Here is a 26,383-nt window from a genome sequence, read left to right on the forward strand (position 1 = left end):
TGATCTTTAAAAAACTTTAATAAATGGAAATCGTAGTTTTTCTTATAACTTCGTATTTATAGCATACTTAACAAATATAGATATAGTAATACAGACATGAATTTAAACTGGAAATGTGTAAATATCATCCACATGTTACTCCAGCATGTTCGCTAGCTCCACAGTCGTGAATACCAACCCCTGGGTGGCGACAGTTCATTATATCCTTTTCAAAACCGGTACAATGTACATTGTCCAAAAGAATTTGTCCTGAACCTGCTCCAAAATATGATTCTATTCGAGCCACTGCGTTAGAACTACAAAGAGTACAAAAGACACCACTGTATAAACACACATCTTTTAGATTATAAAGGAAGGTTGATCCTGAGCATTTGAGCATATTTTTGTCTGGACCTCTATTTGTAAAATTCTGCATAATATTTCCGTTCTTACAATTAATTTGGATTCTACAATGCCAATTAAACTATATTCCATTAAATACCCACTGTTAAATAACATAGAAAAGCATAAGAACTAAATTTTGTGGCGGAAGGTTTTCAGAAAAAAAATCATCAATCTTTCTCTTTCGAAGTATTTGCAGTAGTGTAAAGTTTGGATTTCTATTTTTCCATGCAGGCTGCACACAGAGTTATTTTATGCACTGAAATGTTTTATTTCGGTCCTGAATTATATATATTAAATTAACTATTATGAATTCTATCATCATATTAAAACAAATATAGCAAATATATTGCACACTACAGAAAAAATAACCCTAATTTTTGCTTAAAAATTACATTTTTTAAAATAATCTCTTAAAACGTACATCATAGACCCCCAATTTTAATTTTTATTATTGAATATATATGATAACTTTGACCACTCTGCTTAAATTTAGTAAAAGCTTAAGACTCTTTAAAAATTTTATTGCTTGTTAAATTTTTAATGCCAGAAAAAAAATGGCATTTTTTGAGTGCAGAAAGGTCAAATACTTGATCATGAATTTGAAACTTTTTCTTTTTTAATTAATATGTCTATTCAAGATAGCACAAGACTATTTTTAGTCCCATAATTCAGTTGGATAAGAAATATTAGAGGGAAAACTTCGACAAAGTAATTTAAGTGTAAGACACAATTACAGTGAAAAAAGGTCATTCAATGCACCATGGCGCCAAAGGAAGCCCATTGACCCCTATTTTTTGTTCTGATTTTTAAATGAAGCTATGTGTGTAGATATTAAAACTATACTTGACAAAAAATTCTTTTGATAACAGAATTCAACCTCCTAAGGTATTCTTTAAAACAAAAGAATAGAATTTTGAACAGTATTTTCAAATTATGATTTGTAAATGATGGTGAAACAAGATGACTAAATCTGCATTACTGTTTATTGAATTTTGATAATCACACACAAAAAATGCCGTGATTCATCCATCTATTCATAATTTTGCCATTTAGAAAATGCATGTATGTTTTAACGTTCAATATTACGAGATATGCCTACAAAGTCATGAGTAGTGCGTACAATTTTCAAAATGCGCTTATTCATAACATAGAAATATTTCCTTCTGGCAATATAATGTTATAGTGCCTTCTGTCTTCTTTTCCAACAAATGACATACAACGCAAATTTTGAGTTAACTGAAAGCTGTTAAAAATATTGAAGAGTAAGGATATGCTATTAGGAAGGGAGGGGATGATTTAATTAAAAATGTTAACATCAGAAAAGAAAATTAGCAATGATTACGTCGAAATATAGGTGTATAAAAATGCAGCAATTCCAAATATGCTCAGAAATAGTCAATAAAATTAATTAAGATATTTTGAAATCAGGAGGATAAGAATGAATGTATGACTTTTATTTTTAGAAAAAAAAAATTAAAAAAGTAAATTTTGCATTAACCTTTGCAATCCCAGACTACGACAGACAACTTTGGCATCATCATTGTCCCAATCATCATCACAAACTGTCCCCCACTCGTTGTTAATGAAAACCTCCACACGACCCTCACCAGAACGACGGCCATTCATCAAACGAATTCTGTTGCTGCCTTAAAAAGATAAAAATTTCAATAGAATCAAAGTCTTGAGAAAATTACCGATAGAAACTCTGATGTTAATGAAAATGATAAAATTACTGAAAAAAATTAACGAATAATTTTATACTCTCGTAGCTCACAGCTAATAGCAGCTTTGTTATCATGACTGCAGTCACGTGAGTCCATACTGTCATGGCGACAGGAAATGACATCATTTTCAGATCCGAAACATGCAACATTGGTCATCCAAATTTGTTCACTTCCTTGTTTGAATGACGACGCATTGATGACTTTTCCTAAATTCCTATCAGTAAACACATTTTTTTTTATCATAATGTAATACACGTTCGGATTTGAACCACTATATCAGCAAAAGAAAATCTTATTTTAGGATTCCTTCAGTTTTTGAATCATTCACTGATGTAACATCAGTAGCGTAGCTTACTCTAAATATCCCAGACTACGACAGACCACGCCAGCATCAGTATCGTCCCAGCCATCATCACATATTGTACCCCATTCTTTGTTAATGTAGACCTCTACTCGACCCTCATAATCAGCTTTTCCTCCCACGAGACGAGTTGGGACGCCTTTGTTAAAAGGTAATGTAGTTTAAAATTATTGTATATATGCAGATTAATTCATCATTAAAAATTCTTTTTTGAAATAAGTTGTTCTTTTAAATATTGAATGCATCGATGCAATAGTCCTAGCATCTCATTGCACAAATTTGTACATCATCTTTTGCTTACTAAGAACACATCATTCATAGTAGTTTTCATCCAGAATGACACCTTTTAAGAGTACTTTTCTTTAGGTCCTTCGAGGAAATTCTTTATAATTTATAAAGAAAAACACATGGGCATCCCGTACAATAAGCACATCTGTGAATCAAGCAGTTACTTATCCCCTTCAACTCTCCATATATATCAAACAAAAACTTTTTTTTTTTAAAAGTGTGTACAAGTTCAGTATTTTTTTTAATCCGTAAATGTCGAGATCGGTGGATTATTCGGTCTTTGCCATATTTTAACCTCACAAAACTGTAGTCATACGAATGATTATTTGCATGAATTATTTCTGTATATATATACAACAAGATATATTACAACAAGACTTTAGTTCATTAAACATCCCACAAATGTTTTGTAATACTGGTTGATAATGTTCCTGTTATTTTGGACATATTGTATTTGGTAAAAGATAAGGCTTTATATTAAAATGGAATTATGACGTAAGATCAATTTAAGAAAAAAAGATTGATTGATTGTATGTTGTTATGACACCTACAACTCACTCCTGCGTCATTTGAATGTTGACAGTTATGAATTCCAACTCCTTTATTTCTGCATTTAAAGATGTCCATTTCATTACCATGGCAACCAACATTGTCCAGCCATATCCTCCCACTTCCTTTTCCGTAATACGAAGAAGAACGAGCTACACCCGAGAATCTGTATTGTACAATATAAAGGTTGTGGAGCTAATATTTAGTCACTATCAATCAATTTTTATACAAAAATATTTTTCAATGTTATTCACAATTATTTTCCAATTTTAAAGCAAAAAATATTTTGTTTTGTTTTTTAAATTAGTTCTATAATTGATTAATTCCTTGCAATCAACATAAGCGGAAAGCAAATATTTAATTCTTATTCGCATACGAGGAAAAAAATTTAAGAAAATAATGAATTATGGGAATTGCTAATTAATCTGTGATACCTGTAGATGAAAGTTCAGATAGCAGAGTGAGATGACAATTTCATGGTAGCATTGTTTTTGTTTTTGTTTTGTTTGTTTGTCTTTTTGTTTACTCAAAAATGTAGGAATGACGTCATTATGAAAGTAAAAACCATTTGTATTTTTCAAAGAGTCGTCAAAAATTATCATCCATACAACTAACATACAGCTAAACATATTTATCATATTTAGAGCGTCCTTTTCCTGCAAAAAAGGAAAATCAGGAGAAAACTGTGCTTTGCTTTGAATGTTTTAAGCTTTTGTATATAGCATGTTTTCAAAGAGGACTTTTTTAGGTCACCTGAGTCACTCAGGTGACCTATTGCTATCCGTTCTCGTCCGTCGGCGTGCGTCGTGTGTTAACATTTGAACATTTTTAGCTTCTTCTCTGAAACCGCTTAACCAATTTCAACCAAATTTGGCATATAGCATCTATGGGTGAAGGGGAACAAAAATTTTGAATTTCATGGTCCCTGCCCCCCTGGGGCCTGAGGGGTGGGGCTAAAACCACCAAAAATAATGCGATCTTTAAAAATCTTCTTCTTTACTCCAGGACATCAAGCAGTCAAACTGTTGGCATCATTGTAATAAGCATTGAGCCCTCTACCAAAATTGTGAAATTCATGGCCCCTGGGTCAGGGGTTCTGGCCCCAGGGTGGGGCTATATAGATCATATAGTAAAAGTGCATTATTTCTTTGAAAATCTTCTTTTCTGCTCCTGGGTATTAAATAAAGTATCTAAGAATATAGTTATGAAGAGCAAGAGTGCCTCTTCCAAAATAGTGAAATTCATGGCCCCAGGGCCCCGCCCTGGTGTTAGGGCGGGGCTCCATTGATTATATAGTGAAAAAGCATTAATTCTTTGAAAATCCTCTTCTCTGCTCCTGCATATTAAATAAAGTAACTAAGTACATAGTTGTGATGCGCAAGAGTGACTCTTCCAAAATTGTGAAATTCATGGCCCCTGGGTCAGGCGTTCTGGCCCCAGCATGGGGCTATATAGATCATATAGTGAAAGTGCATTATTTCTTTGAAAATTTTATTCTCTGCTCCTGGGTATTAAATAAAGTAACTAAGTACATAGTTATGAAGAGCAAGAGTGCCTCTTCCAAAATTGTGAAATTCATGGCCCCAGGGTCAGGGGTTCTGGTGTAAGGGCGGGGCTCTATTGATTATATAGTGAAAATGCATTAATTCTTTGAAAATCTTCTTCTCTGTTCCTGGATATTTAATAAAGTAACTAAGTACATAGTTATGATGAGCAAGAGTATCTCTTCCAAAATTGTGAATTTCATGGCCCCAGGGTCAGGGGTTCTGGTGTTAGGGTTGGGCTCTATCGACTATATAGTGAAAATGCATTAATTCTTTGAAAATCTTCTCCTCTGCTCCTGGGCATTAAGGTGAAAAACTAAGTACATAGTTATGATGAGCAAGAGAGCCTCTTCCAGAATTGTGAAAGCCATGGCCCCTGGGTCAGAGGTTCTGATGTTAGGGCGGGGCTATCGATTATATAGTGAAAATGCATTAATTCTTTGAAAATCTTCTTCTCTGCTCCTGGGTATTATTTAAACAAACTAAGTGCATGGTTATGATGCATAAGGATGCATTTTCAAAAATTGTGAATTTCATGGCCCCAGGGTCAGGGGTTCTGGTGTTAGGTCGGGGCTCTATTGATTATATAGTGAAAATGCAATGATTCTTTGAAAATCTTCTTCTCTGCTACTGGAGATTATTTAAACAAACCAAGTACTTGATTATGATAGGCAAGGATGCCTCTTCCAAAATTTTCAAATATATGGCCTCAGTTTTTGGGGTTCTTGAGGAAGAGGGGGGGGGGGGGTTCTATTAATTATATAGTGAAAAAGCATTAATTCTATTAATTAATCATTAATTAATCCTGTCTGCTCCTTAGCATTGAGCTGATAAATAAATTGCTTAGCTATGATGAAAATGGGAACTTCGAACAGAATTTTTAAATCTTGTGGTCCTAGGGTCAGGGGTTCTGGCATAAGAGGGGGAGGGGGGCTTTTGATAATATAGTGGAAAAGTGTTAATTCTTTGAAGTCCATAGTTATGATGATGAGGGTAACTCTTCCAAATTTGTAAATTTCTTGACTTTGGTCTTGGGTTCTGGTGTTAGGGTAAGGCTTTGTTGAATCTGTAGTGAAAATGCATTGTACCTGTGAAATTCTTCTCTACATCTGGACATATTGGAAGAAAACTGAGTAAAAGTTTAAATAATATAAGTAAGCGTGTATCTACCAGATTTTTGAACATCTGGACCATTTGTCTAAGCATTCTAGTCCTGGGCAGGGCTCTATTAATTTGTATTTTACTGAGAGAAGTTATTCCCCTTTTCCATTCACCTTTGATATAATTAATCACTGTAAATAATGTATTTGAAAGGTTAATAGAATAAGATAATTATGCAAGAATGTTTATCATATAATTCAAAAAGTATTTTCTTAGTTTTAATAATCAGGTAGACCTGTAAGTAATAGATAAATAAAAATGAGACAAAAATAACTTATCTTATTAAAAGTTCTTCAAAGACCATAAGAGAGGTCAATGCTAGAGGTCTTAATATGGGTTTAAAAATAGTACAGAAGCACTAATAGTTTGTTTATAGTCTGCATGGTGATAGTGTTAAGTGGGGGACAGATTAGAACTTAATTTATGAGTTGATACTGAATACTAGACTAATTATTTTGTTGATCCTGATCTTCCTACTTCTCTTGCTTTAGGGCAACAAAGCTTTATCTATCAGTGTATTTAACTTCTAAATTGTTGTATTATACTCAGGTGGCCGTTAAGGCCCATGGGCCTCTTGTTTTCTATATTAGAGTTTTGATTAACTTTCCCGGTAAAGTACTCTAAAATTCCGGGATAAAAATATCGGGAAATTTTGATTTAGTGAGCGAATATAATTTTAAAGAGGTGAAATAGTGAAACATGTTTGTTAATTGAAACATTTCATCTTATGTTCTGCAATTTAAACTGTCTGCATACATATTTAGCAACAATTAAATCAAAATTAGCAATCAAAGTGTAGGCCAAGCCAAAACGGGAAATGAAATGGGCTATACCCCTGTCCTGTCCTTGCATGATTGATTATGATTGATTATATGTTGTTTCACTTCCCATTCGAGAATTTTTCAGTCATATAGAGACGTCACCAGATATCGGTGAAGGGCTTCAAATTTAGACCTTTACTCGGTAATCAGGGTCATTGAACAGTGAGGGTTCTTTATAGGGCCAACATCTGCCGTGACACGGGACCTAGGTTTTTAAAGACCCATTTTTTTTTTACCGTACGTTAGCCTGAGGAGGGGGAGTGGTCTTGGTAGTACTGATGTTATTTACCTGGAGAGCCCCAATACTCAAGATATCACTGAAAATCCATTTACACATTGCATTACACAGGAAGTCTCTCTTTGATAACTAGGGTCAACGTTACGCGTTTCTTGTCCTAATTTTGAATGAAACTACTGTAGATAATTTATATACTTTAATATAAAATTGGTCAACTTAATGTCTTAATCGATATCTTTTAATCATAGGATAAAATAATTAATAAAAGAAATATCATTTAAAAAAAAAAAGCACGAGTGAAAACTTCACAGCTTGCATATCAATATTTTTTTCATCGTTGGTAAAAGATATAATTATCAAATAAGTGTATATATATTGAAATAAAAAGATTCAATTTATTGTGTTGATATATATCATCGGAATATTATTTATTTCTCAGATCAACAATAAAGTCCAAAATATTCACCTCTGCAATTTCCGGGGGTCTGTGTTTGTTTGTAGACTTTTTTAAGAACAGTACATTGATTGATTGATTGTATGTATGTTGTTTTACGTCCCATTCGAGAATTTTTCACTCATATAGAGACGTCACCATATACCGGTGAAGGGCTTCAAATTTTGACCTTTACTCGGCACTCAGGGCCATTGAGCAGTGAGGGATTTTTATCGTGCCAACGCCTGCCGTGACACGGGGTCTCGGTTTTTAAGGTCTCATCCGAAGGACCCGCAACTTTCACTTCAAAGTGCCGAGCGCATGGCGAAGAGACAGTTGCTACCCATTTTTTATCGACCTGGGTCTGTCGCGGCCGAGATTCGAACTCACGACCTCCCGATCACGGAGCGAGCGCTCTACCGACTGAGCTACCGTGAACGGTTTATAACTGTTGAAAAATCGATCAAAGTAATTGTTCGTTATCTTCACCCTTTTCATTACGAATATAGACGTAAGAGGAAATTTGGACAATAAGTTTGAGGCACGGCTCGGAAGAGTTATCAGTCTGTGATTTTACAGTAACTTCTTCTTCTTTCACCGGATCCCAGTCCCAGTCATTGGAGGATAGGGCTCGAAAAACCGCTAGTTATCTTGGACGTCATAACGCTTACAAGTACCACAGCAGTAAAGATTGAAAAAATATAATTCATGAAGTCAAGATTTAATTATCTACTCTCAATGTTTTTGAAATAAAATTACCAAACAATATTATAGCGATTTGATTTTTTTCACCAGAGTATACAAAGCGACTATTCACGTAGCTGCAATAATGTAAGCATCTCCGATTTTTTAATCTGATATTTTCAGGAGAGGGCTACAATTCCACTGCATCTCCGTAATGGTGCAAATATATTTTTTAGATACGGGCGACTGCAGGCAAAATAATTTGTTTTTGTATTCAACTTACTTCCGATGAGACGGATTTTTTATTCCCTATCAACACCATAGCCCTTTATACGCGAAAACCAAGTAAAATAAATCTGCATGTTTACCAGTGGTTCTCCTCAGCAGCCATGACAGTCTGAGACTTGCGCTTGAAATTTAGAATCACTTGAAAGAGTAAATGTCAGTGTTGATAAATGTTTGTGTTGTATGATATCACTAAACATCGATAAATAAAAGAATTCCATGGGATATTTTTTTCATAAACAGTGCTATTTATGCTTAAAATAAGGGAAATCCTAAACGATCCGCTCCCCTAGATCCCGAATTCTAATTGGTTGACCCAAAATAAAATCGATCAAGGTCAGAAAACATGGCGGATAAATTCAAGTTGTGATGTTGACATACACGAAAAATAACCGATACACGGATTGTTCTGTATATTTTTGGATCAATTCATGTCTTGCATAACTACATTTTATGAGTTCAGGTAAGATATGTTAATAAAATACCCACTTACTGATAATTTGAGCCGAAATCTGTGCGGTAGTGAATCACTCCCGCACTTGCACCATTACGGAAATCCTAAGGAGTTGTAGCCCCCTCACCCCAAAAAATAATAAATCGGAGAGGGCTACATTACTGCAGCTACTATTCACGCTGTACATGATTGCATTTGATGCGTGACCAGGTGATTGTTTTCAAAACATGCATACTGAGATTATCAAGTACCATAGGTAGCAAAACTGTCAGTCAAATCATTAGCTATTGTTTTATTATAATCTGATTGACAGGCGGTATATTTTTGATGTTGAATAACGAAGATTTTTGGGGCGTTAAGTTAAGATTGGGTGTTTAAGGTCTCATCCAAAAGAACTTTCACTTCTAATGCCGGGCGCTTGGCGAAGGAACAGTCACTACCTATGTTAACGTCTTAGGTTTGACGCTCCTTGCAAGAAAGATATAACACAAATTAGATCAAAAAAGCTCAAGCGAGTGACTAAACAAGTGACATTGGGTCACAATTTTCATCTGAGTCACATTAGCCCCAGTACTCCTGAGAAGATTTTTAAAAATGTTTTCCATGTAAATGGTATGATATTGCTAGATGCTCTCAATTTGAACTATTTCAATGGACTTTTGACCATGATTACTATGGTTATCTTCATATTTCATTTAGGGTGTTGTTTACCTAAAAGACCCCATTCTAGATTCTTACTAAATGATCACCTTATAGCTTTTACCTTAATTTGTCATTAAGTGGTGGCAATAGAGATTGTTCTATCTGACGTATCCGTATCCGTATACGTATCGAGGTGAGAGAGGCATCTCGATCCCGATGTCTAAACTATTTACTATAATTTCCATCGTTATTTGTTTGGTTTTAAAGCAGCCCCATTCATTTAAGAATAGCATATGGTATTTTTTCTAATAAAAAATGTTTTAAGCTGCTGTAAAAGTTTGTTATTTTGCTGGAAAATTAAAAAAAAAAATAGATAATGAAATTCAATAAATTTGTATTTGTTTTCATTATGTTGTTTAAAACTTTAATTGCAATTTTATTTAAAAACATTTATCGGGATCCCCCCCTCTCCCTCTTAACATCAGGACATTTTTATTGATTGATTCTGTAATTATATAACATTAGATGACGTAAAAGTTAACCCCCTCACTCACACACTAAATGCAAAAGACGTTGATATCCACACGATCAATAAAACCGTGTAGCAGTTTTCTAAAGAGAATTTGCTTCCAGACCCTTACCAGTATATGCTTAAAAATGCCAGCCCCCCTCCCCCCCCCCCCGGGAACACACACACTTTCATAGCGTCTGTTGGCTTTCTTCATTCTTTTTTTTTCAATGAACTATTTGACAAATACCTATATGTCTCCCCTTCCCCTCCCCAAATGAAATTGCTACTTTCGGGCCTATTCTTATACGGCTAGATTTTGTTTTATATTTTGTCCTTTCAGCAGTAATAACTTGAAAAGACTTCATGGCGACAAAAATACGTAATGAAATGAAAATTCAATTGTTAAATTTGATTTTTCTTTATAGTTCTCTTGTTGTCGTACATGTGTATTATAATTCATGTTTGATATAGAAACTGTTTCAGAATACGGTATTCATTATCTTAACTCTCTTTTTATAAGAAAGAAAAGAACATTAGGCTAAAAAAATGCCAAAACAATAGACATATCTATTTCTTCTATGCTACCTCGTCCATCCAGCTGATTTTTATTTATTTTTATTTATTTATTTATTTATGCATTTTGGCCCAGATTGGGACAAGTGTGAGTCAATTCAACACGCAGTTCATAGAATTCAATAGAAGAGGCTGCTTCAACGTAGCAGAGAAATAAAAAAAAAAACACAGAATAAAGGATAAAGTTTATACAAAACATTTGATTGATAAAATATCAGCATTTTTCAGAGTTTTGATCCCGCTTGTACACAAGGAATTACAGTCATCTTAATTTCAATAAATAAATCATTTAAGTAAATTTAGTCAACATGTATATAAAGTAATGTATAAGACATAAAAAAATGTCTCCGTTTATCTCCTTTTATCGACAATTGTTAATTCATCCCCGAGAAAAACTGCGTGTAATTGCATCAGTTTCGGAAATCATAGTCCTTTCTCAAGCTCTCTGGAATTTCGGATACGGCTATCACCTAACAATTTAGGGAATTTAGAGTCTTCAAACCACCCCAGAATTACCAGTTTTCCAAAGCTTTTCTGGAGAAATATGTCCATCAAATATAATCAAATGATATACAGAATGTTGATAAAGATAAAAATGAAAATGAGGATGGAAATTTTCAGTGAACCCCCCCCCCCCCCCACCCACCCAAACACACACAGAGAGTATGCAGTATGGTCACCTTTTTATTGTCAAAGTTTTGATAAGGTGACTTGTCATTTTTTAGTTTCTCCCTGCTTCAGCCCAGCTTCGCCCTTCTCCACTTTGTTAGTCAATTTTAAGTGTCTGCTTGATGTAGACAAACTTACACTCATCTAGAATGTTTGATCTCTGACACCTCGTACAGTTAAACTTTGTTAACTCAAACCCTTGGATATATCGAAGTTTTAATTGGTCCAATCAAGTTTGAGATGACGAGTCGAGCACTGTCTTGCACTGGTAAAGGTTACTTCTAGAATGAAACAATGATATATCCTGATATTGAGAGAGAGAGAGAGAGAGAGAAGTCCCTTTTTGAACCTTTTTTTTTATTTTTTAACAATTTAATAAAAATATACGTATTTTTTTTTTTTACTAATTTTATTTTTTTTAAAATCCTTCCATAAAATGATAGGTGTGAACAGCAACTTGATACGTTTCATTAGAAATATTACTATATATATTATTTTCCAATGAATGAGGTTAATATCAAACAAGAAACGATGGAAATGTTATCCAACGGTTAAATCTCTCATACTTCGAACCGTATACGGGTACGGAACCGTATACGGGTACGGATACGTATACGGATACGTTAGATAGAACAATTTCTATTAGTAGCATAAATAAACTGTTAAATGTCAGAGTGTAAAAGGTGAAGATAACGAACAGTGACCAATATCATGAATCCGCAAAGAACAGGACAAAAGTAACCGACCTCTGAAAATACCAGATGTGGGATCTGGTGCCCGGGAAGAATAAGCATCTCCTGTCGACAGGTTACATTCAACGTGTCCCCTGCGTATTATTCAGATAAACGGAGTAATTCGTATTCAACGTGGTGTAAAACAATTGCCTAACAATTGATCAGTTAAAATACGACCCAACGATGGTTGTATTTGTGTACACGGTCATCACAACCATAATACCCTAACAAAAAATACTATTATAGTTAAAAAAAAATTTCTATAGCTTACAATAGTATCAAATTTTTAACTATTATAATAGTAAATCAAAGTTTTATTATAGTTAATCCAACTATTTTTTCTATGAAATTCAGATTACTATATTTTATGTTCTCAAAGTCACAGATGCACGTTTGTGATACTAAATGGAAATACTGCTTACATATGCACATACTATTTCCAAATTTTATCTTATGGGTGTTGAGTTTAAGAGACTTTGAGGTTCAAAATTTTTTAAAAAGTTCTAGAGTAAAGTTTCAAAGTAAATCAAAGTAACTATAATAAACTATAGTTGACTATAATCAATTTTTGGTAGGATAGAATTTGCGAAATAATGACTTTAAACATATATGAAAACCCGATAACATCAACTTATTTGTCAGTAGCCTGCCTCCCATAGAAAGAAGTATATCTTGGTAAGAAGTTAGGATAGAGGCTTGCTTAAACCCTGAAAGTTATCGTTTGATACAAGATTACGCACTATCTCAAATGCACTTACGAACAGATACAAGTGGTCAGCCACTTTAATGTTTTCATATTTTACAAATCAAATTTAATCTCTTCAGATCATTGCAAGCAGTACTGACAAGATCAATCTTTTAAAAAGGTTAATTATAAAGCAACTGTAAAGCCATAATGTGGTCATTTAGTCAAGCATTCTTAAATGATGTATGGATTCATGTTATAAAAGATCAACGACCAGAAAGATGGTTGAGAAGGTCATTCGTTTTCTTTCGATAGAAATATTATTTGCATATCACAGATATCTGTTTCGTTGAATTTACAAAATCTTTTTTCAGTGTCTTGATACAAGATTTTTTTTTTTCTGATTACATGTTTAAAAGTCAAACAAACTCTACTCACCCGTCAAATCCTAAAGTACGACAGATGACTGCAGCATCTTTCTTGTCCCAGTTTGTGTCACAAATTGTCCCCCACTCGTTCCTTATCAAGACCTCTACACGACCTTCCATCCGAGTTTTTCCTCCAACCAGACGAACGGAAAGGCCTATAATGATGAAAAATTTACGTTCGATATGTACCAAGCACAGCTAAGTGAAACTGACCTATCAAATTATTTGCTGGGTGAGAGAATAGGTTATTAACAAATGTAAAAATTATCTACTTGGTGAAAGAGTTTAAAATGTGAGAAGTTTTATCAGGGCCTTCAGTATGAAACAAAGTAGTATAATGCTGATTGCCATTGCCAAACTCTTATCAAGTACTCCAGTAACTCGATGTTTTGTATAAGTTTTGAATTATTAAAAAAGAATAATTACAGCTGACTCCTGCGTCTTTACTATGGCTACAGTTATTGGTGGGCACATTTCCATGACTACACGTAAGTAGGTTGCTCTCTTTTCCGGTACAATGCACTTGGTGCAATAAAATGTCTCCACTGCCCTCCCCGAAGTATGCGGAATGACGCTCTACAACATTGTGGCTACAACAGAGTTTAAACAGAAAACAAGACTGAACATTTGAACATAAGTGATTGTTTAGATGTTTAGATTATGGGCCAAATATGATAAAGAAGACCTTGCCCCTTTGTCAGAATGGATAAAAAGAAAAGAAGGATGGAGTTTGTTTTTTTGGAGAGTATATACATGTACAATTTTTGAAGGATCTCATAGTAGTGGATTGTCTTGTTTCAAGAGGTAAATAGTTCCATTCCCTTGTATGACAAAAGATGATTTGTAAATGCTTAATCTACTCTTGGGATCCAGTAATTTTGTGGTTGTCTAGTCATTTTGATTCTTGAGATTGATTTGTTTGTTTGTTTGTTGTTTAACGTACCTCTCGAGAATTTTTCACTCATATGTAGACGCTACCACTTGCCGGTGGAGAGTTGTAAATTTTGACCTATACTCGGAACTCTGGGCCATTGAGCAGTAAAAGATCTTTTTCGTGCCAGCACCTCGGTTTATACGGTCTCATCCGAAGGACCGACCTCCACGTCCCGCAGTGGGATTCGAACCTGCGACGTAAGGATCAACTCCTTACACCACGACTCTAGAGCAAACGCTCTAACCACTGCGCCACGCGGGCGACTCTTGTGATCGAATGTTTGGAAATATTTCTTTCAGTTATTCGAGTGCCATGTTATGAAAAAAATTATACAAAATTGTTCTAAACTAGCATGGACATTCTTCTATCAATAAGTAATTCCTATCCAGTTTCGAAATAGAGAGAATCCCGTGATGGCAATGAAGTTAAACCAGTGACTATTCTTGCTGCTGCTAACTGTAATTTTTCTAGTTTTTCAGAATCTTGACTTGAAACATACACAATACCTCAGAGTCATATTCTGAACTGATTTTTTTATAACTAATATATAAAAGAGATATACTTTTCACACTGACCTTGAGCTGTAATTTTTAAGTAGTCCTAATCTTTTATTAGCATTGACCACCAGAGAATCAATGAACGTTGACCATGTGAGGTTGTGTGAAAAAAAATCTATAAGTGTACATGTATGTGTGATGATAAAAAATCTAAGTTACAGTCTTGAAATTTAGACATAGAAAATCTACATTTTTCTTTGTACTAAAAAGATAGCTTTGGGTTTTCGAAGGATAGGATTAAATTTCAATAGCCACTGTTTAGGCCACCGTTCAAGTTGATGTAAATCATTATTCAATCTTAATTCCATGGATATCATGTATATTGTCAAGACGATTCTGCAGAGAGTTAGCATCAGCGTGCAATCTCGACATATTTTCAGCAACATCATTGACACACATTAAAAATAAAAGAGGTCCTAATACAGACCCTTGAGGGACTCCAAAATATAAAGGACTAAAAATTAGACATTTTGTTCCTATGCGATACCCTAAATAAGGAAATTACATAAGTCACCTTCCACTGTTTAGGAAATGCACATTCTTTTAAAAATCTATTGGACAAAATACACAAAGGAATTGAGACGCTGAAATTGTTAGCTTTGAATATTTTGTGCTAATATTATCTGGTCCTATGGCCTTGTTTACCGGGGAAATAGAAATCATATTAATCATGTCTTCCTAAACTATTTCGATACTATTAAGTGCACCATTACAGAATAAAGAAAAACCTGGCAATGCAGGTTCGTCATCGTGCGATGACGAAATCAAAGCAAAATAGTTATTTAACGCTTCAGCTTTGTCATTATCGCTGTATATAATGTTCTTTAATCTCCTGGAGCGGTGGTATTTCGGACCAAACTTTGGTTTTGAAACATCTTTTAAGTTTCATATAAATTTTAAAACTTTTGATACTTGCGTCTATAAGACTGGTCTCTATATTATTATTTTAATAATTTATCTATATTTCATATAGCTACTGATCTGTAGCTCGCTGGTCTGAAATATTTGGTGTTGATGACCAGAGAGCTCCAGATCCACCCATTGAAAAATAGCGTATATTGTGCACACTTTTTTTTTATATATATATTTCTCTGTATGTTGAAGCTGCCGTCTCAAAATATTACTAATCGTGTGTTCCTAATATTTTCTTTTACTACTTCGACTATACAAAATATTCTCCCAAACCGTTGCTTAAAGCCCCTCCTGGGCCTGAAATTCAGACCATTTTTACTATCATCATGGGTAACAATTATTCGACCCACAGTCGATTTCTACATTTAATGACTTCTACCGCGTGATTTTTTTTCAGATGCAAAACATTTAATTTTAACCAGCCAAATGTTATCAAAATTGAATTAATCATAAGGAAATTAATTTATTTTTCGTCGCTTAAATAGAAATTTAAGCTAATAAAGCGATGTGTACATGATTGGTGCAAAATTCCCTCAATTTGATCTTAAAATGTTCAAATCATGAATTAGATATATACGAACATTTTGTACAAAATATAAACATGTCTAACTCCTTTAGAGGAGAAAAATATTAGACTTATAGACTCAAAAGACGTAAACAATATTTGGCGGTTAAAATGTGTGTTCAAGTCATGCACGATGCACGTTAGACTGGAGTGTCCTATCACCCAAAATGGTAGTATAAATAGGCAAAATATTCGATGGTCTCAATATCAGGCCTGGGAGGGCTATTAAGAACAGTTGTAGGGAATGTTGATATATGATAGGAACACACTGTTGGTAATATTTAGAGACGGCAACTTAATTATACCGAGAAATAAATCGAGAAAGGCAAAAGATGTACACTTTTTCAGTGGGTTGATCTGTAGCTTTCTGGTCGTCCATCCCATTTTTTGCAGACCTGACACATTTACATATATTTTGCACAGGTACTTGTGGACAGGATCCGACCCCCCCCCCTTCCCGATATTTAATCCCGGGGCTTGTTGGACATTTTTTTCACAAATTATATTTATTACACTTATTCATCATGTGTACCATAGGAAAAAAATCGTGAAAACCCCAAAATAATTCTTTCTACACAAATAATAATAAAGAGACTCAATGTATAGTGGGATATTATTTGTGTAGAAAGAATTATTTTGGGGTTATCACGACTATTTCCTATGGTACACATGATAAATAAGTGCAATAAATATAATTTGTGAAACAAATGTCCAACAAGCCCCGGGGTGGAATATCGGGAAGGGGGTGGGGTCCTGTCCACAAGTACCTGTGATATTTTGGCGACCTCTGTTACATAAGATGAATGAATTTTGTGGATTAATTGTTATGGCATTCAATCCTGATTTAATTGGTATAAAAATAACTGTTACAAACCCAGAGTATCCCAAGGTTTCGCACACAACTTGGGCGTCATTTTGGGTCCAATCGGTGTCACAGACGGTCCCCCACTGGTTGTTAATGTGTACCTCAACTCGACCTTCTCTCTTGGAAGATCCATTCACCAGGCGCAGGGGTACACCTGCATTCACATACATATATGTACATGTGGTTCATTCATATAAATATAGAACTTAGAGCTTTAACAAGCTTTTTTAAAAAAAAAAAATTATAGACTTGCACTAAAAGGTCATTATTTTCACAAAATAGAATAATGTGCCTGAAATGATCTTGAAGAAAATTTAAAATTTTAAAATTTAAATTTTACTTGAGACATTTATTTGATAGTAAACACAAACAAATTTTCTTTCATAAAATGATTAAGTTATTAGGCTATTAGGGACCAGTTTTGAGTAGTCAAAGATAAAGAAGATCACTAGAATATTTAAGCTCTCGCTTACATCTGACGCCAGCATCTTCGCTGTGATGACAATCACTTGTTCCAAAGCTACTATGACGACACTTCCGTATATCGTCTTCCCGTCCCGTACATCCAACATTATCCAGCCAGATACGCCCACTACCTTGTCCAAAAGAGGCAGACCCAATAGCTACTCCCGTATAGCTATAAACGGAAGTTTTTTTCTTAAATAAAATTGAATTCTATCCATTCTAGACAACATACTATATCTGGATTACGTTTTTGTATGATTTCCATAATAGTGTAAAGAATTGTTCTCCAGTTATCTTTTCCGAAAAATATTAATTTAAAAGAACCATCCTTATGTTTTTGTTATGTATCTAGCCAAAATCATATTGTGATAGGATGTAAAATTCATAATAATTTAGTTCCTGATTTTTTTGTGTGGAATTAATTCAATGGCTTTATTTAGGTCAATGGATTCAAATTTTTGCGTGTAATTCCCTGTTGAGGTAGGATATTTGTTGTATGCTATTCAGTCACAATTTTGATTTTATACCTGGGGAATCCCACACTTCTGCAGACAACCTGAGCGTCGCTGTTATCCCAGTCATCATCACAGACTGTCCCCCATTCATCGTTGATGTAAACCTCAACTCGACCCTCTGTTTCATCGCGTCCTCCCATCAGGCGGGTATGTAAGCCTTATAACATAGGAAGAACTATATTTTGTATCATTGCTCAATATTATATCGATACAATGACACATGCTTCCATGTATGGGTTATCCATGGGTTAATATTTAAGTACTTTGTTATAGTTTGGAATATAATAGTGTTAGTATAAAAACATGGAATGTCAGATGCGTCTTTGATCGTATCTTATAACCCGACTAGGAGCATACATAAAGCTGGTTTTCAAGAAATATATGTTTTATTCACTCATTTTGATGGCAAATGAATTAGAATAGAATGAAATATGGAGACAACGAACAGTATTCAAGCTCATAGTCCATTTAAACATTACAAATCGGGAGCAGAACAAATATGGACCTCCAAAAACATCAGAGGCGGGATCAGGTGCCTTGGAGGAGTAAGCATCCCCTGTCGACCGATCACAACCGCCGTTTGCTCCTTAACACGATCGGGTAAACATAGAACAAACTATGTTATTGCGATGGTAAAGGTGTAATTAAAAAAAAATATCTAGAATATTACAGCTGACTCCGGCATCGTTGTCGTGAGTACAGTTGTGAACTCCGATTCCACCATGACTGCAATTCAGTACTTCATGTTCCGTACCAAGGCAATCCAAATTGTCAAACCATATTTTACCATCGCCTTGACCAAAGTATGACGAACTTCGAGCTACAGCATTTGCACTGCAAGAAAATTTATCCCTCAAAAGTATTAATACATTCGTATATGTTAATTTATTATTAAAATATTGCATGACAAAGTTGACATTTCCAATTTTTGTATGTTAAATAAACCTGGGGAGTCCCAAATTACGACAGACAACTTTGGCGTCGTTAACGTCCCATCCATTGTTACACACTGTCCCCCATTCATTGTTAATTAAAACTTCTACTCGACCTTCTGTAGTATCACGTCCATTCACAAGTCTAATTGGCAGACCTAAAGGTGAAAAACTATGTCTTGTTATCAGTTTTCCATAAGGACTATGTTTAAATTTTATCTTTGTTTATTCTTAGTGAAATAAAAAAAAATTGCAGGAAAAATTTTGTATTATAGTAAAAGACTTAAAAAACATAGATTGAAAATTGAATTTGAAAAAAAAACTTGAATAAATTGCATTTTTATCTTAGAAATAATATTAATATTCATTAAAATGGTAATTCACTTGATGAGAATTTAGCATGTCTTTTCGGGGAAGTTTTCTGGGCTATAAATGTACTTTTAAAAATTGAATTGAAACGACTCGGGTAACATGGGAAAGGGAAATTAAATTAGTTAAAACACATTTAAGCGACCACTCGTATTTCCTAGCCATACATGTTATAAAAGTAAAATACTATACACATAAATTCATTAAGGTATGAATACGATTTAGAACATTTTTTACGCCACAGAAAAGCTTGGTCATACAGTAGTAGTTGTAGAAGTAGAAAAGATGTTAATTTGGAAATCTTAGGTCTTCCGATAATGAATATTAATCAAATCTTGGTTAACAACAAAATAATTATATCAACCGGAATCGTCTTTTTATGTACACCATATTGTCAAAAATACACTGAATAACTAGCAGAATCACTTTTAAAGTTATTAGTCCCCTACCGGTGAAACCGGAAGGGGACTATAGGTTTCCTCTGCGTCTGTCCATCCGTCTGTCTGTCTGTTTAGCTGTCCGTTTGTCTGTCTGTCCCTCTGTCTGTCTGTCAGTCTGTCCCACTTGGTTTTCTGCACTTTTTTCCCTAAACTCTTGCAGATATTGAGCTGATTTTTGGTATGTGAGTGTATCTTGATGAGTTACAGATCAAGTATGCATTTCGTTTCGCTTCATTGATTTTTGACGGAAATATGGCCTTTTCAATTTTTGAGGGTTTTCCGCAATTTTCTTCTAAACGCTTGCGGATATTGAGCTGATTTTTGGTATGTTTGCATTTCGTTCCGCATCATTGATTTTTGACGGAATTATGGCAATTTAAATTTTTAACAAGAACCAGGCTACACTTGCCGGTAGGGGACTATTATTGCTAATGCAATACTCTCAGAATGCTTGTTGTACTTACAACTGACTCCTGCATGCGTTCCATTACTGCAAGAGACTTTATTTAGAGTGTTGTTTCCACATTTCTGTACGTCGTTTTCAGTTCCCTCACAGTGTATGCCAAAAACAGAGGAACGCCTAATTTCTAGACCAAAATATCCTCCAAATCTAGCTAATGCATTATGCCTACATAGAAGAAGAAGAGGCGTCATCAATATTTTTGGAGTAGAGAACTTATATAATAGACTAACATTGCTTTGAATGTTATTCGTGATATGAATTGAAACGTATGTGAACAAACATTATAATTACGTACTCTTTGTATCCCAGAATACGACAGACAACAGACGCTTCCCTATTATCCCAGCCTTCGTCGCAGACGGTTCCCCAATCTGAGTCTGTGTATATTTCGACTCGACCTTCAAATTCAGATGGTCCATTAACCAAGCGGATTGGGGGATCTAATGAAACCATAAAGAATATTAGCACTTATGTAAAAGCATTAAAAATTGCATTGCATTGATGTGCCGTTTTGTAAAGAATTTGGTATTGTAAACCAGCTTTATTCAAGAAATATCAGCGAGTTTTGCAATATTATTTAGCTTGCGAATATTTCTCGCCGCAAACTACTTATTTCAATGTGTTTTTGATGAATAATTACTCAGTCGCGAAAATCAGTCCTTGCGGATAGATTTCAGACTGACAAAAAGCGAATAAAAGTTGTCGCGAAAAATATAGGTGGTTTACAGTTTATTGACATAATGTAGACATACTGTTATATAATTCTTTTTGAATATACATGTACTATACATGTCTTCTTATTTCGTGCTTACTGTCTGTACAAACCACTCCTGCTGTGTTCTTGTTCTCACAAATTTGAGCTGAACTATGTAGACAAGTTCGGATGTTCATCTCCGAGCCATCACAAGAAACATTCCCCATCACAACAGGTTCCATACTTGATCCAAAGCGTCCAGATACAACCGGAATCCTGAGAAATATTAGGAATTGTGTAATTATTAACTATTTTGTGTCTTTGGTTGTGTTTTAATGGGAGAAAGAGAGAGAGAGGGTCACCCGTAGGAGAATCCTATCGTTTTACAAACAACGCTAGCATCCCTGGTATTCCAGTTCTGATCACATATCGTGCCCCAGTGTCCACCTTCGTAGATTTCAACACGGCCTTCCATCCAAGACTCCCCATTAACCAGTCGAACACCATCTGTAAATCAGTGATGCTTAGAAGTGACGTTATATCTGATATTAACTTTTGTCACATGTTTACTCCTTTATATATTGGATATCGGTCATATGATTTCGTTTTAATATCAAACAGTTGTGACGTCATACTGAGATCTTACGTGGAAATGAGGACCAATTAAGTGGATTCATACATATAAAACAGTGTAAAACATGCGATAGCTATGTAAAGCAAATGATAAAATCAATTTCTCGTGGTTTGTTGTTGGATATGATTTGTATCCAACTCGCCAAGGCCTGGTGATGGAAAACACACAACGAGTTAATTAAAAATCATATCACAGCCCATGGGAGATCCTATATATATTGGAAGATAGGAATTTTGCTCTAGATATGTCAATAAGGATTTGTTAGTACGGGAATTAACGTTGCATTTGTTGAAGAAAAATACGTAGCCCGCGTAATCTACGAGAAGGGACAAATTATTTTTTATATTTATGTCTATATAAATAATCATTCAAAAAAGGTTCAAGTACATTAAATATCGTATTATTGATATGTACTTCAGAGTATGTTTCATTGATCAGTCGATGTAAATATGTTGAAATAACTTTGACTTCACATAATAATGAAGTTTTTTTTAACTAACTTTGCATCTTAAAGTAAGACTGAAGTCTTTTACAATTCTTACTTTGTTAACGTTATGCAATACTGAAGTCTTTGCAATACTTACTTTGTTAACGTTAAGCAACACTGAAGTCTTTGCAATACCTACTTTGTTAACGTTATGCAACACTGAAGTCTTTTACAATACTTACTTTGTTAACGTTATGCAACACTGAAGTCTTTTACAATACTTACTTTGTTAACGTTATGCAACTGAAGTATTTACTTTGTTAACGTTATGCAAGACTGAAGTCTTTGCAATACTTACATTGTTAACGTTACATGTATGCAAGATTTAATTCTTTTACAATAATTACTTTGTTAACGTTATGTAACACTGAAGTCTTTTACAATACTTACTTTGTTAACGTTATGCAACACTGAAGTCTTTGCAATACTTACTTTGTTAAAGTTATGCAATACTGAAGTCTTTGCAATACTAACTTTGTTAACGTTATATAACACTGAAGTCTTTGCAATACTTTGTATTTTTATGCGATACTGAAGTCTAACTCCCTTGTCTCCAGTAACACCCCTGGCATTCACTAGAATGCTAAATGTCTATGAATCAGTATAAAATGTTTCAAGGCATGCAAAGAATGAATAGATGGTTACAGTTATCAATGTTACAAATTTATATTATCTTTTCAGCATCTCAGTAATGATCGGTCATTTCATTCCTGAAGGCTATGGGCAAGAAATAATGCCAATCAAGAGTACCGAAGTTATGACCATAAGCCACTTGAACTTCCACCTTGATATATCAAGATCATGACACACTCTACAGACCAATGGGTAAAAAGCAACAACACACTCAAGTTTTCATCCATACATAGTTAATGCTCGGACACGATTTTGTAACAAACAGACGGACAGATGGAAAGAAAAACATACCATGTCAAAACGTTTTAATTATCTACTCCTTGTCGGTTGGAGGGACTGCCTTTACCTTTACTGACGCTGATATTCCATAAATTGTCTGTTTCTTTGAAGGATTCACGGCGGGAAACCCCTTCATCTATTTTAGTTCCGCTGGGATCAATCAGATTACTTTTTATTTTAAATCTGTCGAACTTCTCTAGTTGTCTTCGAACTGTTGTGAGGTCAGAGTGGATAACATCAAGTTCGGAACGCTGTTCTTGTAAATTTTTGCTGTTCATCGTCACTGAAATATAAACACATTATTTCGTTTCTTATCTGCAAACTATCGTTATGATTTAGATTCTGATACATCTGCATCAGGTTTAAGTGGCGTGTGATTTAAAATCAAACGGTTTTCAATAGGAAAAAGAGGAAAACCGATTTCTTCAAAATAGTGGAACGACCCCTTCCCCCCAAATTAACCGGGGATGCAAAGAACATGGGCGTTTTTGGTGTGTAATCTGCAGGAATCAAATATACGAAGCATTTATAGTTTAAATGCCCAAGTCAACCAGACGATTTGCTCGGCTGACCACATCTAGACAGACTATACGAAAGCTACGCAGATAGGAAAATGTTACATATTAATTACATAATGAAATACTATGAAAAAAATGTCATATTTAATTCTTTCTTAACTGTTACAATAACAGATATAACATATCATATAATTAAAGGTGCTTAGACACAGATTTGAACTTAATATTTTCTCAAATTTTCTGTATAATATCACGACTTATATATTGCAATAGCATTTCACTCGAAAATATAATTAAAAACTTATTTTATCTGTAAATTATTGGAACTACGAATTCCGGGACGCGTTTGATTAACACATCTTTGCACTTACACAAATTTTAACTTTATCCTTAATATTTAAGAAAAGAAGCGATTTTGTTACGTATTAATGAAAAATATTACATCTATAATCCAGAAAATTCAGAGTAGAAATGTTCGAAAGCAAAACCAACTCGCCAGTATTGGTCAGTCCTTGCTCTGTGATGTGTGCAGAGTTTAACGAATTGAACACACCCGTGAAAGGTAAACTGTTTTTGTAAACAGGGCACGAGCTCTGTTATTGTTAATGTTTACGATTCACCGGGTGTGTTCAATTGTTAAACTCTGCACACACCACTGAGCACGGACTTACAATACTGTGAGTGGGTTTTGCTTTCGAACATTTCTGCTCTGGATTTTCTGGGTTATAGTTTTAATATTTTTCATTAATACACAACAAAATTGCTACTTTTCTTAAGTATTAAGAATAAAATTAAAATATGTGAAAGCGCAAGGATGTGTCAATCCAATGCGTCCAGAAATTCGAAGTTTTAATAACTTCGACATGAAATAAGATTTTTATTGTATTTTAGTATGAAATGCTATAGCAACATATAAGTCATGAAATTATACAGAAAATTTGAGAAAATATTAACTTCAAATCTGTGTCCAAGCACCTTTAATAAACAGCTTTCAAATTAAACGGTATTGTTAAATTCAAAATTAATGCATTAAAATAAGTGGATCGGAATACATGAATAAGTACATGTAATTGCTTTTGATTTCGGTGCGACAGAATCAAAATTTAACTTTATTTTAAAATTCTCAAAAAATCAGTAAAAAATCAAAATGACAAATGACTAGACTGTTTGTTTTTTATTTTCTTTTTTTCAAAAGCCCCAAGCGAAGATCAAACCAAAGCATATTGATTCCTCGCCGTGATGGACAGGTAATGTACACAATCGACTGTCCTAACATCGCTACACATCGGAAGAAAGTTGTAAAACTACAATGAAGGACAACTCTTTTTTTGGAAAACCTTACTTTTTTTAAGCTCTCTGGTTCTTCTTTCCATTTCGTGCAAATGTTTGTTTGAATAAAATTGCACACACACACACACACACAAAAAACGGTTTAAAATCGCAGAGCGATGACCCAGAGATAGCAGATTTATAGTTTATGTAAAAATGTAATATTTTATACCAAACTCACCTATGTCTCGCCTATTCATTTAAGCAAATCAAAACAAAATATCTGGAAAATATTTCTCTTTCCTATATCACAAGAACCCGATTCATCAATGAAATATATGGAGATAACGAACAGTATTCAATCTCAAAAGTCCATTAAACAATACAAAATAGGAGCAGAGCAAACACAGACCTCCAAAACATCAGAGGTGGGATCAGGTGCCATGGAGGAGTGAGCATTCCCTGACGACCGGTCACACCCGCCGTGTGCTCCTTGTCATGATCGGGAAATAACAGAAAAATCCGTAGACAATTCAGTGTGTAAATAATGGCCTAACAATAAGTATGAAAAACGATAATGATAAATTGTATTTGCTGACAAGGTCATTGTATCGACAATAGAACTTACGAAATGATGACTTTAAACGAGACTGCTGATATTCTTGTTTCATCAACTTGTTTGTCAATAATTTGCCTCGTTTTAGAAATTGTACATACGTAGAGCATGCTCTTGTGTATCGAACCAATTGAGAGAATGCAAAAGTATCATGTGTCGCATCAATGAAATTTTCACTTTGAAATCAAGTGCGTCCAAATTCCTAACAAATCAAAAGCACTCTCGTTCTTTATACAATAAGAATCAAACAAAAACAAAAAAGTGGGTTTTTTTTAACTTTGATTTATATATATGTATTGAATAATGTAAAATGAAATTGCAATATCACGCGCACCTGTTATGAATCAAATGATGAAAAATATCACATGTACTGTTTATTACTTACAGGATAAAAAATGCAATATGAATCCTACCTTTTCCGTGAATAGATACGTAATCTATATAAGATCCATTTAAATCCCTAATAATCTCCTGTATTGTTGAGTTCACTGACAGGGACCATGTTTGGAGTTCATCTTCCATAATTTTCAAGTCTGTTCTTTGGTGATCCATCTCCTGTTTATTTTCAGCAAGATTTGCTTTGATATCTGTGACATCTTTACGCTGGTTCAGACGTATTCGCTTCAGATCACTTATTTCTTTCCCGTGTGTCTCACAAATAATACTCACTTTCTCCAAAGTAATGTTCATGCCATTCACATCATTCTGTAAGGCACTTAACTGTTGTTTCATATTTTCATTTTCTTTTCTTAATTCGGTTATTTTCTCCTTTGAAGTAATTTGTTCCTCTGTCAAAACCTGAAGTTTCCTTATCAATAAATCGTTATTTTTCTTTATTTCAATCACGTCCATAGTAAACTCCTGCATTTTCTGGACCATGGAAAATCTCACCACGCTCTCCTGATTCAATATATTCAGCAGAATTCCAGACTCCTTCATTCTGGTGGGGCTTAAAGAGGAAACATCAGTTTCTGTGTTATTAACTGTCAATACAGAAAGACCGAAAAACACATTTTGTAGGATGAGGAACACAAGACATTGTACAAAACGAAATTTCTGCATTGTATA

The 26,383-nt window shown here is 34.3% G+C and overlaps 1 protein-coding gene across 1 annotated transcript; it reads right to left on the minus strand.

Moving 5' to 3' along the window:
• LOC133185534 (deleted in malignant brain tumors 1 protein-like) lies at positions 1 to 26,383 on the minus strand. Its single transcript, XM_061320829.1, has 18 exons — positions 25,729 to 26,383; positions 22,980 to 23,195; positions 21,242 to 21,386; positions 20,998 to 21,155; positions 20,481 to 20,625; positions 20,187 to 20,350; positions 18,927 to 19,071; positions 18,652 to 18,815; positions 17,994 to 18,138; positions 17,475 to 17,638; positions 17,011 to 17,155; positions 13,595 to 13,758; positions 13,179 to 13,323; positions 3,309 to 3,472; positions 2,464 to 2,608; positions 2,159 to 2,322; positions 1,883 to 2,030; positions 1 to 296 (listed from the first exon to the last, which is right to left on the minus strand). Exons 1-18 carry the CDS (start codon positions 26,375 to 26,377, stop codon positions 125 to 127), a joined length of 3,342 nt encoding a protein of 1,113 aa, XP_061176813.1. The 5' UTR covers positions 26,378 to 26,383; the 3' UTR covers positions 1 to 124.

Source organism: Saccostrea echinata, unplaced genomic scaffold (assembly GCF_033153115.1).
Source record: "Saccostrea echinata isolate AGI-Se365-2 ecotype Australia unplaced genomic scaffold, CSIRO_AGI_Sech_v1 ptg000012l, whole genome shotgun sequence".
In the NCBI taxonomy this organism is placed as follows: domain Eukaryota; kingdom Metazoa; phylum Mollusca; class Bivalvia; order Ostreida; family Ostreidae; genus Saccostrea; species Saccostrea echinata.